Here is an 11690-nt window from a genome sequence, read left to right on the forward strand (position 1 = left end):
GCTTTCCAAAAGTTATTTATATATTATAGAGATCAGTCCTTTTGGGAGCCCAGATGATTTGTTTATAAATCCCATTGTTTTTTAAACAAAAATAGAAACATATTACATTGTACATCTGTGAACAGTAAAATGATCAGATACATTTCCTCAGGCTGTGGAAAGCATGGACACAATAAGCCTGACGCCTGCTATTGGTTATCAGTTCTAAAATATCAATTTAAAAAACACCTGCAAACCTTTAAGACGTTCAACAGGGGCATAATATGACAAGTCTCCCTGTACCAGTGACACATTGACGAGTGCAGTAAATACTGAGGGAAGTTAGTCTGTTCTAACCACAGTTCTGGAAACTTCACACAAAAACATTTTTTTTTTCTTGTTGATGTTTGTGGTCCAGCTTTATCTTACCGGTAGCTTTTTAGCCCGCTACAGCTTTGGCAGTGAAGCATGTAGAGCAGGGAGGGAAGGGGGGCAGCAGAAGACAGAAGGACAGAGAAAGTGGTTAACCACAGCATATGCTCATATGCAACCAGCCACACAGCAGCACATCCTCTATTCTGATAAAGAAGTGGGTGTTAACAGTGTATGTGTGTGTTTGTGTGTGTGTGTGTGTGTGTGTGTGGGGGGGGGGGGGGGGGGGGGAATCTTCTTCTCTCCCCCATCCTTCAGTCAGGCTTCTCTTTCTCTCTCTCTCTCCCTCCCTCCCTCCCTCCCTCCCTCCCTCCCTCCCTCCCTCCCTCCCTCCCTCCCTCCCTCCCTCCCTCCCTCTCTCCCTCCCTCCCTCCCTCCCTCCCTCCCTCCCTCTCTCCCTCCCTCCCTCCCTCCCTCCCTCTGACCTGTAACACAACCTTGCAATGCTACATGGAGCATGACACAGACTCAGAACACGGGCCTACAGTAGTGTGTGTACTCCAACACAACAACAATAACATGGTTACTCTTCTCTTTAACAATGTTCACCGATGTTACCATATTAACATGGTTCCCATAAAGTGTGTTGTTGCGTAACATTCCATGCTGATTATGTGATGACAGTACATCTTTTCTTCTCTTCATCAGACTGAGCTATAATACAGAGATGGAAACAGAAACTTCTCACGCACTGACCACATACCATTGTAACTAAGAAGTTCTAGGACATTCTATCAAGATGAACTATTTGAGTAGTATTCCTGTACAGCACATAGTATTGGATAAAAGGTGAATACATACAGTTAAGATGTGGTAGGGTTCTCACCTCGAGCCATGCTTCTGCGGCTGTTGCATTTCACTACCAGTATGATGGTCACCAGCAGGTAAGGAGACACTACTAGTAGACTACACAGCAGCCTGGGCAGAGAGATGGACCACACTGGGACTGCTGGAGATGGGGCTGGCCCTGGAGCTGAAGATGGAACTGGGGAACGAATTACATGACCATTACCACACACAACAATAAGACACATTTCTATACGTCGCTTCAAATAAAGATCTAATGTGTGAGCAGAGTATTGCTCACCTGTCACAGTCATCCAGCTCTCTGGTGATTCTCCTTTAGGGTTGTTACACTTGTAGAGCCCTTCATCTGACTTGGATACTGCAGGGATGGTCATCTCCCCTGTAGTGTTGGTCATGATGAGGGATCCATCATTATGGAAATCAGCTCTGAAGTTTGAGGATGTTTTCTTCGTTTTCTTATCTTCATATACGCAGCGCAGAGTCACAAAATATCCCTCAGTCACAGGAATGGCAGGGCTCTCCAGGATCACAGCCCCATCTATATAACACAGGAGACGGTAGATATCAAATCAAATTCTATTGGTCACATACACATGTTGAGCAGATATTATAGCGGGTGTAGCAAAATGCTTGTGTTCCTAGCTCTAACAGTGCAGTAATATCTAACAATACACAACAAAACATACAAATCTAAAAGTAAAATAATGGAATTCAGGAAAATTGAAAAATTAGTACGAGCAATGTCGGAGTCCGGAGTAAAAATATTCAGTACCAGTCAAAAGTTTGGACACACCTGCTCATTCCAGGTTTTTTCTTTATTTTCACTATTTTCTACATTGTAGAATAATAGTGAAGACATCAAAACTATTAAATAACACATGAAATCATGTAGTAACCAAAAAAGTGTTAAACAAATGAGATTCTTCAAAGTAGCCATTCTTTGTCTTGATGAAAGCTTTGCGCAATCTTGGCATTCTCTCAACCAGCTTCATTAGGTAGTCACCTAGAATGCATTTCAATTAACAGGTGTGCCTTGTTAAAAGTCAATTAAAGTCAATTAATGCATTTGCGCCAATCAGTTGTGTTGTGACAAGGTAGAGGTGGTAAACAGAAGATAGCCCTATTTGGTGAAAGACCAAGTCCATATTATGGCAAGAACAGCTCAAATGAGCAAAGAGAAATTAAGACATGAAGGTCAGTCGCTGCAGAAAATGTCAAGAACTTTGAAAGTTTCTTCAAGTGCAATCACAAAAAAACATCTGTCAACAGCTGTCATGAGGACTGCCACAGGAAAGGAAGACCCAGAGTTACCTCTGCTACAGAGGATAAGTTCATTAGAGTTACCAGCCTCAGAAATTGCAGCCCAAATAAATGCTTCACAGAGTTCAAGTAACAGACACATCTCAACATCAACTGTTCAGAGGAAACTGCGTGAATCAGGCCTTCATGGTTGAATTAATGCAAAAAAACACTACTAAAGGACACCAATAATAAGAAGAGACTTCCTTGGACCAAGAAACAAGAGCAATGGACATTAGACCGATGGAAATCTGTCCTCTGGTCTGATGAGTCCAAATTTGAGATTTTTGGTTCCAACCACCGTTACTTTGTGAGACGCAGAGTAGGTGGACGGATGATTTCCGCATGTGTGGTTCCCAACATGAAGCATGGAGGAGGAGGTGTGATGGTGTGGGGTTGCTTTGCTGGTGACACTGTCAGTGATTTATTTAGAATTCAAGGCCCACTTAACCAGCATGGCAACACAGCATTCTGCAGCAATACATCCTATCTGGTTTGCGAGTAGTAGGATTACCATTTGTTTTTCAACAGGACAATGACTCAACACACCTCCAGCATGTGTAAGGGCTATTTGACCAAGAAGGAGAGTGATGGAGTGCTGCATCAGATGACCTGGCCTCCACAATCACCCGACCTCAACCCAATTGAGATGGTTTGGGATGAGTTGGACCGCAGAGGGAAGGAAAAGCAGCCAACAAGTGCTCAGCATATGTGGAAACTCCGTTAAAGACTGTTGGAAAATAATTCCAAGTGAAGCTGGTTGAGAGAATGCCAAGAGTGTGCAAAGCTGTTATCAAGGCAAATGGTGGCTACTTTGAGGAATCTAAAATATAACATATATTTTGATTTGTTTAACACTTTTTGGGTTACTACATGATTCCATGTGTGTTAGTTCATAGTTTTGATGTCTTCACTATTATTCTACAATGCAGAAAATAGTAAAAAATAAAGAAAAACCTTTGAATGAGTATGTGTGTCCAAACTTTTGACTGGTACTGTATATATACAGTATATATATGTGTGATGGGATGTATAGTGTGGTGGAAAATCTACCCTCAATTAATAATGAGGATATATCTCTAGATAATGTATCTCCAGATAACAAGGTGGACGAAATTACGAAATTAGGGCACAAGTTGCCTTCCAGAGAGACATCAGAGATTGTAACATTCTTTGTTTCACGGAAACATGGCTCACTCGGGATATGTCGTCTGAGTCGGTACAGCCACCCAGTTTCTTCATGCATTGCGCCAACAAAAACAAACATCTCTCTGGTAATAAGAAGGGCGGGGGTGTATGCCTTATGATTAACGACTCATGGTATTATCACAACAACATACAGGAACTCAAGTCATTTTGTTCACATGACCTATAATTCCTTACAATCAAATGCCGACCTCATTATCTTCCAAGAGAATTCTCTTCGATTATAGTCACAGCCGTGTATATCCCCCCCAAGCAGATACCTTGATGGCCCTGAAAGAACTTCACTGGACTCTATGTAAACTGGAAACCATACATCCTGAGGCTGCTTTATTGTAGCTTGGGATTTTAACAAAGCTAAGCGGAGAACAAGATTTCCTACATTTTTATCCACACATTGAATGCGCGACACAAGCTGGTAGCATTCTGGATCATTGCTACTCTAACTTCCGCGATTCATACAAAGCCCTCCCCCGCCCTGCCTTCAGCAAATCTGACCATGACTCCATTTTGTTGCTCCCAGCCTATAGACAGAAACTAAAACAGGAAACACCCGTGCTCAGGTCTATCCAACGCTGGTCTGACCAATTGGATTCCACGCTTCAAGATTGCTTTGATCACATGGACTGGGATATGTCATCAGAGATGTCCTACCCACTGTGACTATTAAAAACTTTCCTAACCAGAAACCGTGGATTGATGGCAGCATCCTCGCAAAACTGAACGCGTGAACCACCACTTTTAATCATGGCAAGGTGACTAGAAGCATGACCGAATGCAAACAGTGCAGGTATTCCCTCCGCAAGGCAATCAAACAAGCAAGGCAATCAAACAAGCAAAGCGTCAGTATAGAGACAAAGTAGAGTCGCAATTCAACGGCTCAAACACAAGACGTATGTGGCATGGTCTACAGTCAATCACGGAATACAAAAAGAAAGCCAGCCCCTCTGCGTCTTGCTCCCAGACAAATTAAACAACTTCTTTGCTCACTTTGAGGACAATTCAGTGCCACTGACTCGGTCCGCTACCAAAGCCTGTGGACTGTCCTTCTCCGTGGCCAACGTGAGTAAAACATTTAAACGTGGCCTCCCGGGTGGCGCAGTGGTTAAGGGCGCTGTACTGCAGCGCCAGCTGTGCCATCAGAGACTCTGGGTTTGCGCCCAGGCTCTGTCGTAACCGGCCGCGACCGGGAGGTCCGTGGGGCGACGCACAATTGGCCTAGCGTCGCCCGGGTTAGGGAGGGGTTGGCCGGTAGGGATGTCCTTGTCTCATCGCGCACCAGCGACTCCTGTGGCGGGCCGGGCGCAGTGCGCGCTAACCAAGGTTGCCAGGTGCACGGTGTTTCCTCTGACACATTGGTGTGGCTGGCTTCCGGGTTGGATGCGTGCTGTGTTAAAGAAGCAGTGCGGCTTGGTTGGGTTGTGTATTGGAGGACGCATGACTTTCAACCTTCGTCTCTCCCGAGCCCGTATGGGAGTTGTAGCGATGAGACAAGATAGTAGCTACTAAAAAACAATTGGATACCATGAAATTGGGGTGAAAAATGGGGTAAAATTCAAAAATAAAATAAAAACATTTAAACGTGTTAATCCTCGCAAGACTGCTGTCCTAGACGGCATCCCTAGCTGCGTCCTTAGTGCATGCGCAGACCAGCTGGCTGGTGTGTTTATGGACATATTCCATCAATCCCTATCCCAGTGTGCTGTCCCCACATGCTTCAAGATGGCCACCATTGTTCCTGTTCTTAAGAAGCTAAGTTAACTGAACAAAATTACTATCGCCCATTTGCACTCACTTCTGTCATCATGAAGTGCTTTGACAGACTAGTCAAGGAACATATCACCTCCACCCTACCTGATACACTAGACCCACTTTGCTTACCGCCCCAATAGGTCCACTGACGATGCAATCGCCATCCCACTGCACACTGCCCTATCCCATCTGGACATTGACTACAGCTCAGCATTTAACACCACAGTACCCTCCAAACTTGTCATTAAGCTCGACGACCCTGCCCTGTGCAACACTGGACAGAGGAAGATTGGAAAAAAGTGTTATGGACAGACAATTCTATGTTTGAGGTGTTCGGATCACAAAGAAGAACATTCGTGAGATGCCGAAAAAATTTAAATATGCTGGAGGAGTGCTTGACGCCATCTGTTAAGCATGGTGTAGGCAATGTGGTGGTCTGGGATTGCTTTGGTGGTGGTAAAGTGGAAGATTTGTACAGGGTAAAAGGGATCTTGAAGAAGGAAGGCTATCACTCCATTTTGCAATGCCATGCCATACCCTGTGGACGGCGCTTAATTGGAGCCGTGGGATCAGTTTGACCGTTTGACCGTAAGAAGTGCCCATCAAGCCAATCCAACTTGTGGGAGGTGCTTCAGGGAGCATGGGGTGAAATCTCTTCAGATTATCTCAACAAATTGACAACTAGAATGCATAAGGTCCGCAAGGGTGTAATTGCTGCAAATGGAGGATTCTTTGACGAAAGCAAAGTTTGAAGGACACAACTATTATTTCAATAAAAAATCATTATTTAGAACCTTGTCAACGTCTTGACTATATTTCCTATTCATTTTGCAACTCATTTCATGTATGTTTTCATGGGAAACAGGGACATTTCTATGTAACCCCAAAAGGTAGTGTATGTGTGTGTGTGGAGAGAGACAAAACTGGGTTACAGGATACAGACTATAATGGAGAGGTTGTTTCAGTCTGTCGCAACTGAGTGAGGACAATAGGTGCCAAGGTGACAGGAAGTCACTCCAGACATACTTTCTCTAACAGTAGCTCAACGGTTTCCCCAAGTTGGGCAAGCAAGGGCCACACACACACACACACACACACACACACACACACACACACACACACACACACACACACACACACACACACACACACACACACACACACACACACACACACACACACACAAAACATGAATATTTTGCCCAGAAACAGGCTCCAAACAGAACAACAGCTCTATCATTGGTGTGCAGGATATAAACTGTACTCTGTCTCCAGTTAAGCTAAGAGGAACCAGTTAGTTTCTGTCAGTTCTTGGCTGAGCGCCCAGACATCATGGTGGTCATTCTATACACACAGGCCTCTATTCATGCCAAATATACTTTTCTATCTTATATGAGTTAGTTTCTTTAACAATCTCAAGCCCAATGCCTAAGCTTAAAATAAGGATATTTTAGTACACAAGCATTAGTAAGGTTTAACAGAAAATGCAATCACAATAGACATTATGGGCAGTATATGGATAGAATATATAGTATATCTGAATAATACATGGATAGAATAGTATATGTACAGCAATAGTTGAATAGGATGGACTTGACTAGAATACAGTACATGCATATGAAATGGGTAAAACAGTATGTAAACATTATTAAAGTGACCAGTGTTCCATGTCTATGTACATAGGGCAACAGCCTCTAAGGTACAGGGTTTAGTATCCGGGTTGTAGCCGGCTAGTGAGAGTGACTAAATTCAGGGCAGGGTACTGGGTGGAGGCCAGCTAGCGATGGCTATTTAAATGTCTGATGCTCTTAGATAGATGCTGTTTTTCAGTCTCTCAGTCCTAGCTTTGATGCACCTGTTCTGACCTCACCTTCTGGATGATAGCGGGGTGAACAAACTTTGGCTCAGGTGGCTGAGGTCCTTGATGATCTTCTTGGTCTTCCTTTGACACCGGGTGCTGTAGATGTCCTGAAGGGCAGGCAGTGTACTCCAGGTGATGTGTTGGGCTGACCGCACCACGCTCTGGAGAGCCATTCGGTTGAGGGGGGTGGAGTTTCCCATCCCAGGCAGTGATACAGCCTGACAGGATGCTCTCAATGGTGCATCTGTAAAAGTTTGTGAGGGTCTTAGAGTCCAAGCTGAATTAGTTCAGCCTCCTGAGGTTGAAGAGGCGCCTTCTTCACCACACTGTCTGTGTGGCTGGACCATTTCAGTTTTTTAGTGATGTGTACGCCGAGGGACTTGAAGGTTTTCACCTTCTCCACTGCGGCCCCGTCTATGTGGTTGTGGTCGTGCTCCCTCTGCTGTCTCCTGAAGTCCACGATCAGCTCCTTAATTTTATCGATGTTGCGGGAGAGGTTATTTTCCTGGCACCACTCCACCAGGGCGTGTAGGCTGTCTTGTCTTTTTTGTTAATCAGGCCTACACCTCTCGTCTGAAAACTTGATGATTGAGTTGGAGGTGTGCATGACCACGCAGTCATTGATAAACAGGGAGTACAGGAGGGGGCTGAGCACACACCCTTGTGGGGCTCCTGTGTTGAGGATCAGCGTGGTGGAGGTGTTGTTGCCTATCTTCACCACCTGGGGGCGGCCCATCAGGAAGTCCAGGACCCAGTTGCACAGGGCTGGGTTCAGACCCAATAATAAAAATATAATAACAATCTCTGTACACTATACTACAGAAACAACACAATATTCTCTGTCATCAGATATGAATGCAACAGCTTTTGGACATACCATGTACTGTGATGTTAACTGCATTGCTGTGTTCTCCAGACCCAGACTCACACCAGTACACTCCACTGTCTGATGGTACTGCTGATATGGTGCATGAAGACCCTTTAAAAAATCCCCAGTCAGTGGGACACTCTTCAGTCCCTCCTTTCAGCGTGTTCCTCACCACTCTCCATCCAGTAGAGCCCCTCTGAACCTCACAGCTCAGAGAGACAGACTCATATTCAAAGAACTGAGATCTGTCAGGACTGATGCTCAGAGAGGCTGGAGAGAGAGAAAGAGAGACAACATATTGACCACCCTTCATATCTCCTATCTCTCTACATAAACATTGATATCACAACAAATAGATCACAACAAATGTGTGTAACAGTATAGCTTTAGTCCGTCCCTCGCCATGGGCTCGTACCAGTGACCCTCTGCACATCTGGCCACAACTACTTCAGGTCTCAGAGCGAGTCACGTAACAATTGAAACGCTATTAGCGCGCACCACCGCTAACTAGCTAGCCATTTTACATCGGTTACATGTGCATTGACCACCATTGTGACTTAACTTAATGAGCAATGAAAACAAAGACATAAACTAGTAGGGTGTCCAATAAAATTAAATAAATATTGTTACCAATGGGTAGAATATATATAATTTTGTAGATAATCCTCTAGTAAAACTAATGGTCCAAACCTTTTTTTTTTTTTAAAGGAAAATTGCACAACATCGCCTCAGCTAGGCTGGGTGGCTGCTGTGCAAGAATGAAGGCTACCTGACAGGCTCACTTTCCTGTTGAACTCGTCAAGATTCTTCTCGTATCCTCAGAACATAAAACAACAAGGTAAGATAGATATCGAATTTGAGACATTACGTAGTATTTTCATATTTTAGTATGCACTTTCATATTAATGTGAAATCCCTGTTCTTTTTCAACGATTTCTCACAAAAGCACGTCTATTTCGTTGAAATGTCAACGAAGCACTGAGCGTACCGCATGCGTTTTATTTTTCAAAGCTGTTTACATTTAATTCAGCTCACGTTATGTTCATGTTTACTTTCGCGACCCGCGGAAACAACTTTTGAAGATGACCACCACAACATGTTAATTCCTCAAAAGTTTCTGCGAGAAAGCTAGACTGCTCTGTCAACAAAGGTCGGTGCTTATCAGATGTATTAAGTTACGAAATCCGACTTTTTGGATATACTGTTAAGAACCCAATTGAACGGTTCAGGCAATAAATAATAATATTTGTAAAAAATATATTCTATAACATAAGGAAAGGTGAAATATCTCCAACAAGCGTTTTCTCCCACTCTGGACAGCCTATAACTAGATTATAGAAATAAACAGTGGTGGAAAAAGTACCCAATTGTCATACTTAAGTAACAGTATAGATACATTCATGGAAAGTTACTCAAGTAAAAGTAAAAGTCACCCAGTAAAATACTACTTGAGTAAAAATCTAATAGTATTTGGTTCTAAATATACATAAGTATCAAAAGTAAATATAATTGATAAAATATACTTAAGTATCAAAAGTCTAAATAATTTCAAATTTCTTCTATTAAGCAAAGCATTTTCTTGTTTTTAAAATGTATGGATAGCCAGGGGCACACTCCAACACTCAGACATAATTTACAAAAGATGCATTTGTGTTAAGTGAGTTGTCAAATCGGAGGCAAAAGAGATGACCATGTGTTATCTTGATAAGTGTGTGAATTGGACAATTTTCCTTTCCTGCTAAGCATTGAAAATGTACTTTTGGGTGTCAGGAAAAATGTATGGAGTAATAAGTACATTGTTTTCTTTAGGAATGTAGTGAAGTTGTAAAAGTTGTCAAAAATATAAATCGTAAAGTACAGATACCCCAAAAAACGACTTAAAGTACTACTTACTACGTAAGTACTTTACACCACTGGAAATAAATGTTTAGAAGTGAACATGGAAACCTACTAACCATTAATTTGAGCATGTCCAGAGTATATCACAGTATTCAGCACTAGAAAGATAGAGGGAGAGAGACAGACAGAGCACAGCATTTTACTACTTAACATAGTGCAGTGCACATTTATAATATTGTTCAAGTTCAAGATTCCTCTTCTTGAAGCTACATTTGCTCTAAATTGAATCTACATTCCCTCCACTCATGGAGCTTGGAAATGTTGACTGATGACACAACTGAAACAGTCGCCCAACTTACTGCAGAGTAGCATGTAGAGAGAGGTGTGCTGCTCCATCCTGTAGAGATGCTGCTGACTGATAGACTGAGCAGCAGAATGCATTATATAAACCCCCACATTACCTTGTACTGACGCTGCAACCTGGACTCAGGGGTAGACATAACATTGTAAATGGCTCCCGAGTGGCGCAGCGGTCTAAGGCACTGGATCTTTGCTAGAGGCGTCACCACTACAGACCCTGGTTAGATTCCAGGCTGTATCACAACCGGCTGTGAATGGGAGTCCCATAAGGCAGCGCACAATTGGCCCAGCGTCGTCCGGGTTAGGGTTTGGCCGGGGTCATTGTAAATAAACATTTGTTCTTACTTGCCTAGTTAAATAAATGTTAAATAAATGGAAAAAAATATGGGACACTAATAATTATGAAATGTTATGTTTCGTATGGTATGATTTTTTGGGTGTCAATCATCCATTCGGTATTATATGTTATGAATTGCAATTCATTCAATATGTTACTAAATGTAAATATGCTAAACGTATGATATGTTATGAATTCCAATGTGTTGTGGCTAACGTTAGCTAGGTGGCTAACGTTAGGTAGGTTAGGGGTTAAGGTTAGGATTAGGGGAAGGGTTAGCTAACATGCTAAGTAGTTGCAAAGTAGCTAAAAGGTAGTAAGTAGTTGCATAGTTAGCTAAAATGCTAAAGTTGTCCGTGATGAGATTCGAACATGCAACCTTTGGATTGCTAGATGTTTGCATTATACACCCACCCCGAACAACAACCCTACTTTTGTTTTTGCCTTTACTGCAGTGGGCTAAATCAAGGTCACACAGAGTGTTTCTTGGTAGTCTTAAACTAATCTACTTTGAAACAAAAGTATGCACCTCACTAGGGTTGCAAAGGGCTGGAAACTTTCCGGTAAATTTCCAGAATTTTTCCGGAAATCCCCCATGGGAAGTTAAGCCCGGGAATTTGGGGAATTTTTCTTAAATTCATCAAAAAAGTGAACTTATAACAGTGAACCTTTTTTGTGGAATACACATAAGGCAATTCTACGTCTTGTGGCATATTTTGGTTAAACTATCCCCAATTCAATGAAATTGCAACCCTCTGCATGCACAGTCCACTCTTCCATCACATGTACAGCTGATTTTCAAGCTCTTGCACACTAATGAGATGCTATTGAGCCCACACTACTACAAAGAAGTTGTTTAATCTAATTGCTTAACTATTTATCTGTACATGGAATTGTATTTGTTTTTTTTCTTACTCCTTTTTTTCTAATCTTAACAGGAAAATGCCATGGGC

At 42.7% G+C, this 11690-nt stretch overlaps 1 protein-coding gene across 1 annotated transcript; it reads right to left on the reverse strand.

The window, feature by feature from the left end:
- Window positions 1-826: 826 nt before the first annotated feature.
- On the reverse strand, window positions 827-10469 carry LOC110496952 (low affinity immunoglobulin gamma Fc region receptor II). Its single transcript, XM_021572952.2, has 6 exons — window positions 10400-10469; window positions 10157-10198; window positions 8211-8471; window positions 1499-1756; window positions 1238-1396; window positions 827-1065 (listed from the first exon to the last, which is right to left on the reverse strand). The coding sequence occupies exons 1-6, from the start codon at window positions 10434-10436 to the stop codon at window positions 1022-1024; spliced, it is 801 nt and encodes a 266-aa protein (XP_021428627.2). The 5' UTR covers window positions 10437-10469; the 3' UTR covers window positions 827-1021.
- Window positions 10470-11690: the final 1221 nt, after the last annotated feature.

Source organism: Oncorhynchus mykiss, chromosome 18 (assembly GCF_013265735.2).
Source record: "Oncorhynchus mykiss isolate Arlee chromosome 18, USDA_OmykA_1.1, whole genome shotgun sequence".
In the NCBI taxonomy this organism is placed as follows: Eukaryota; Metazoa; Chordata; class Actinopteri; order Salmoniformes; family Salmonidae; genus Oncorhynchus; species Oncorhynchus mykiss.

Excerpts from the sequence above, each read along its gene's own strand:
- LOC110496952 (XM_021572952.2), bottom strand. The coding sequence starts at position 10,436 with ATGGAGCAGCACACCTCTCTCTACATGCTACTCTGCA. Across the intron at positions 1,757-8,210 it reads AGTTAACATCACAGTACATG|ATGGGGCTGTGATCCTGGAG; the intron begins GTATGTCCAAAA and ends TGTGTTATATAG. Across the intron at positions 1,066-1,237 it reads CCGCAGAAGCATGGCTCGAG|CTCAGTCTGATGAAGAGAAG; the intron begins GTGAGAACCCTA and ends TCTGTATTATAG.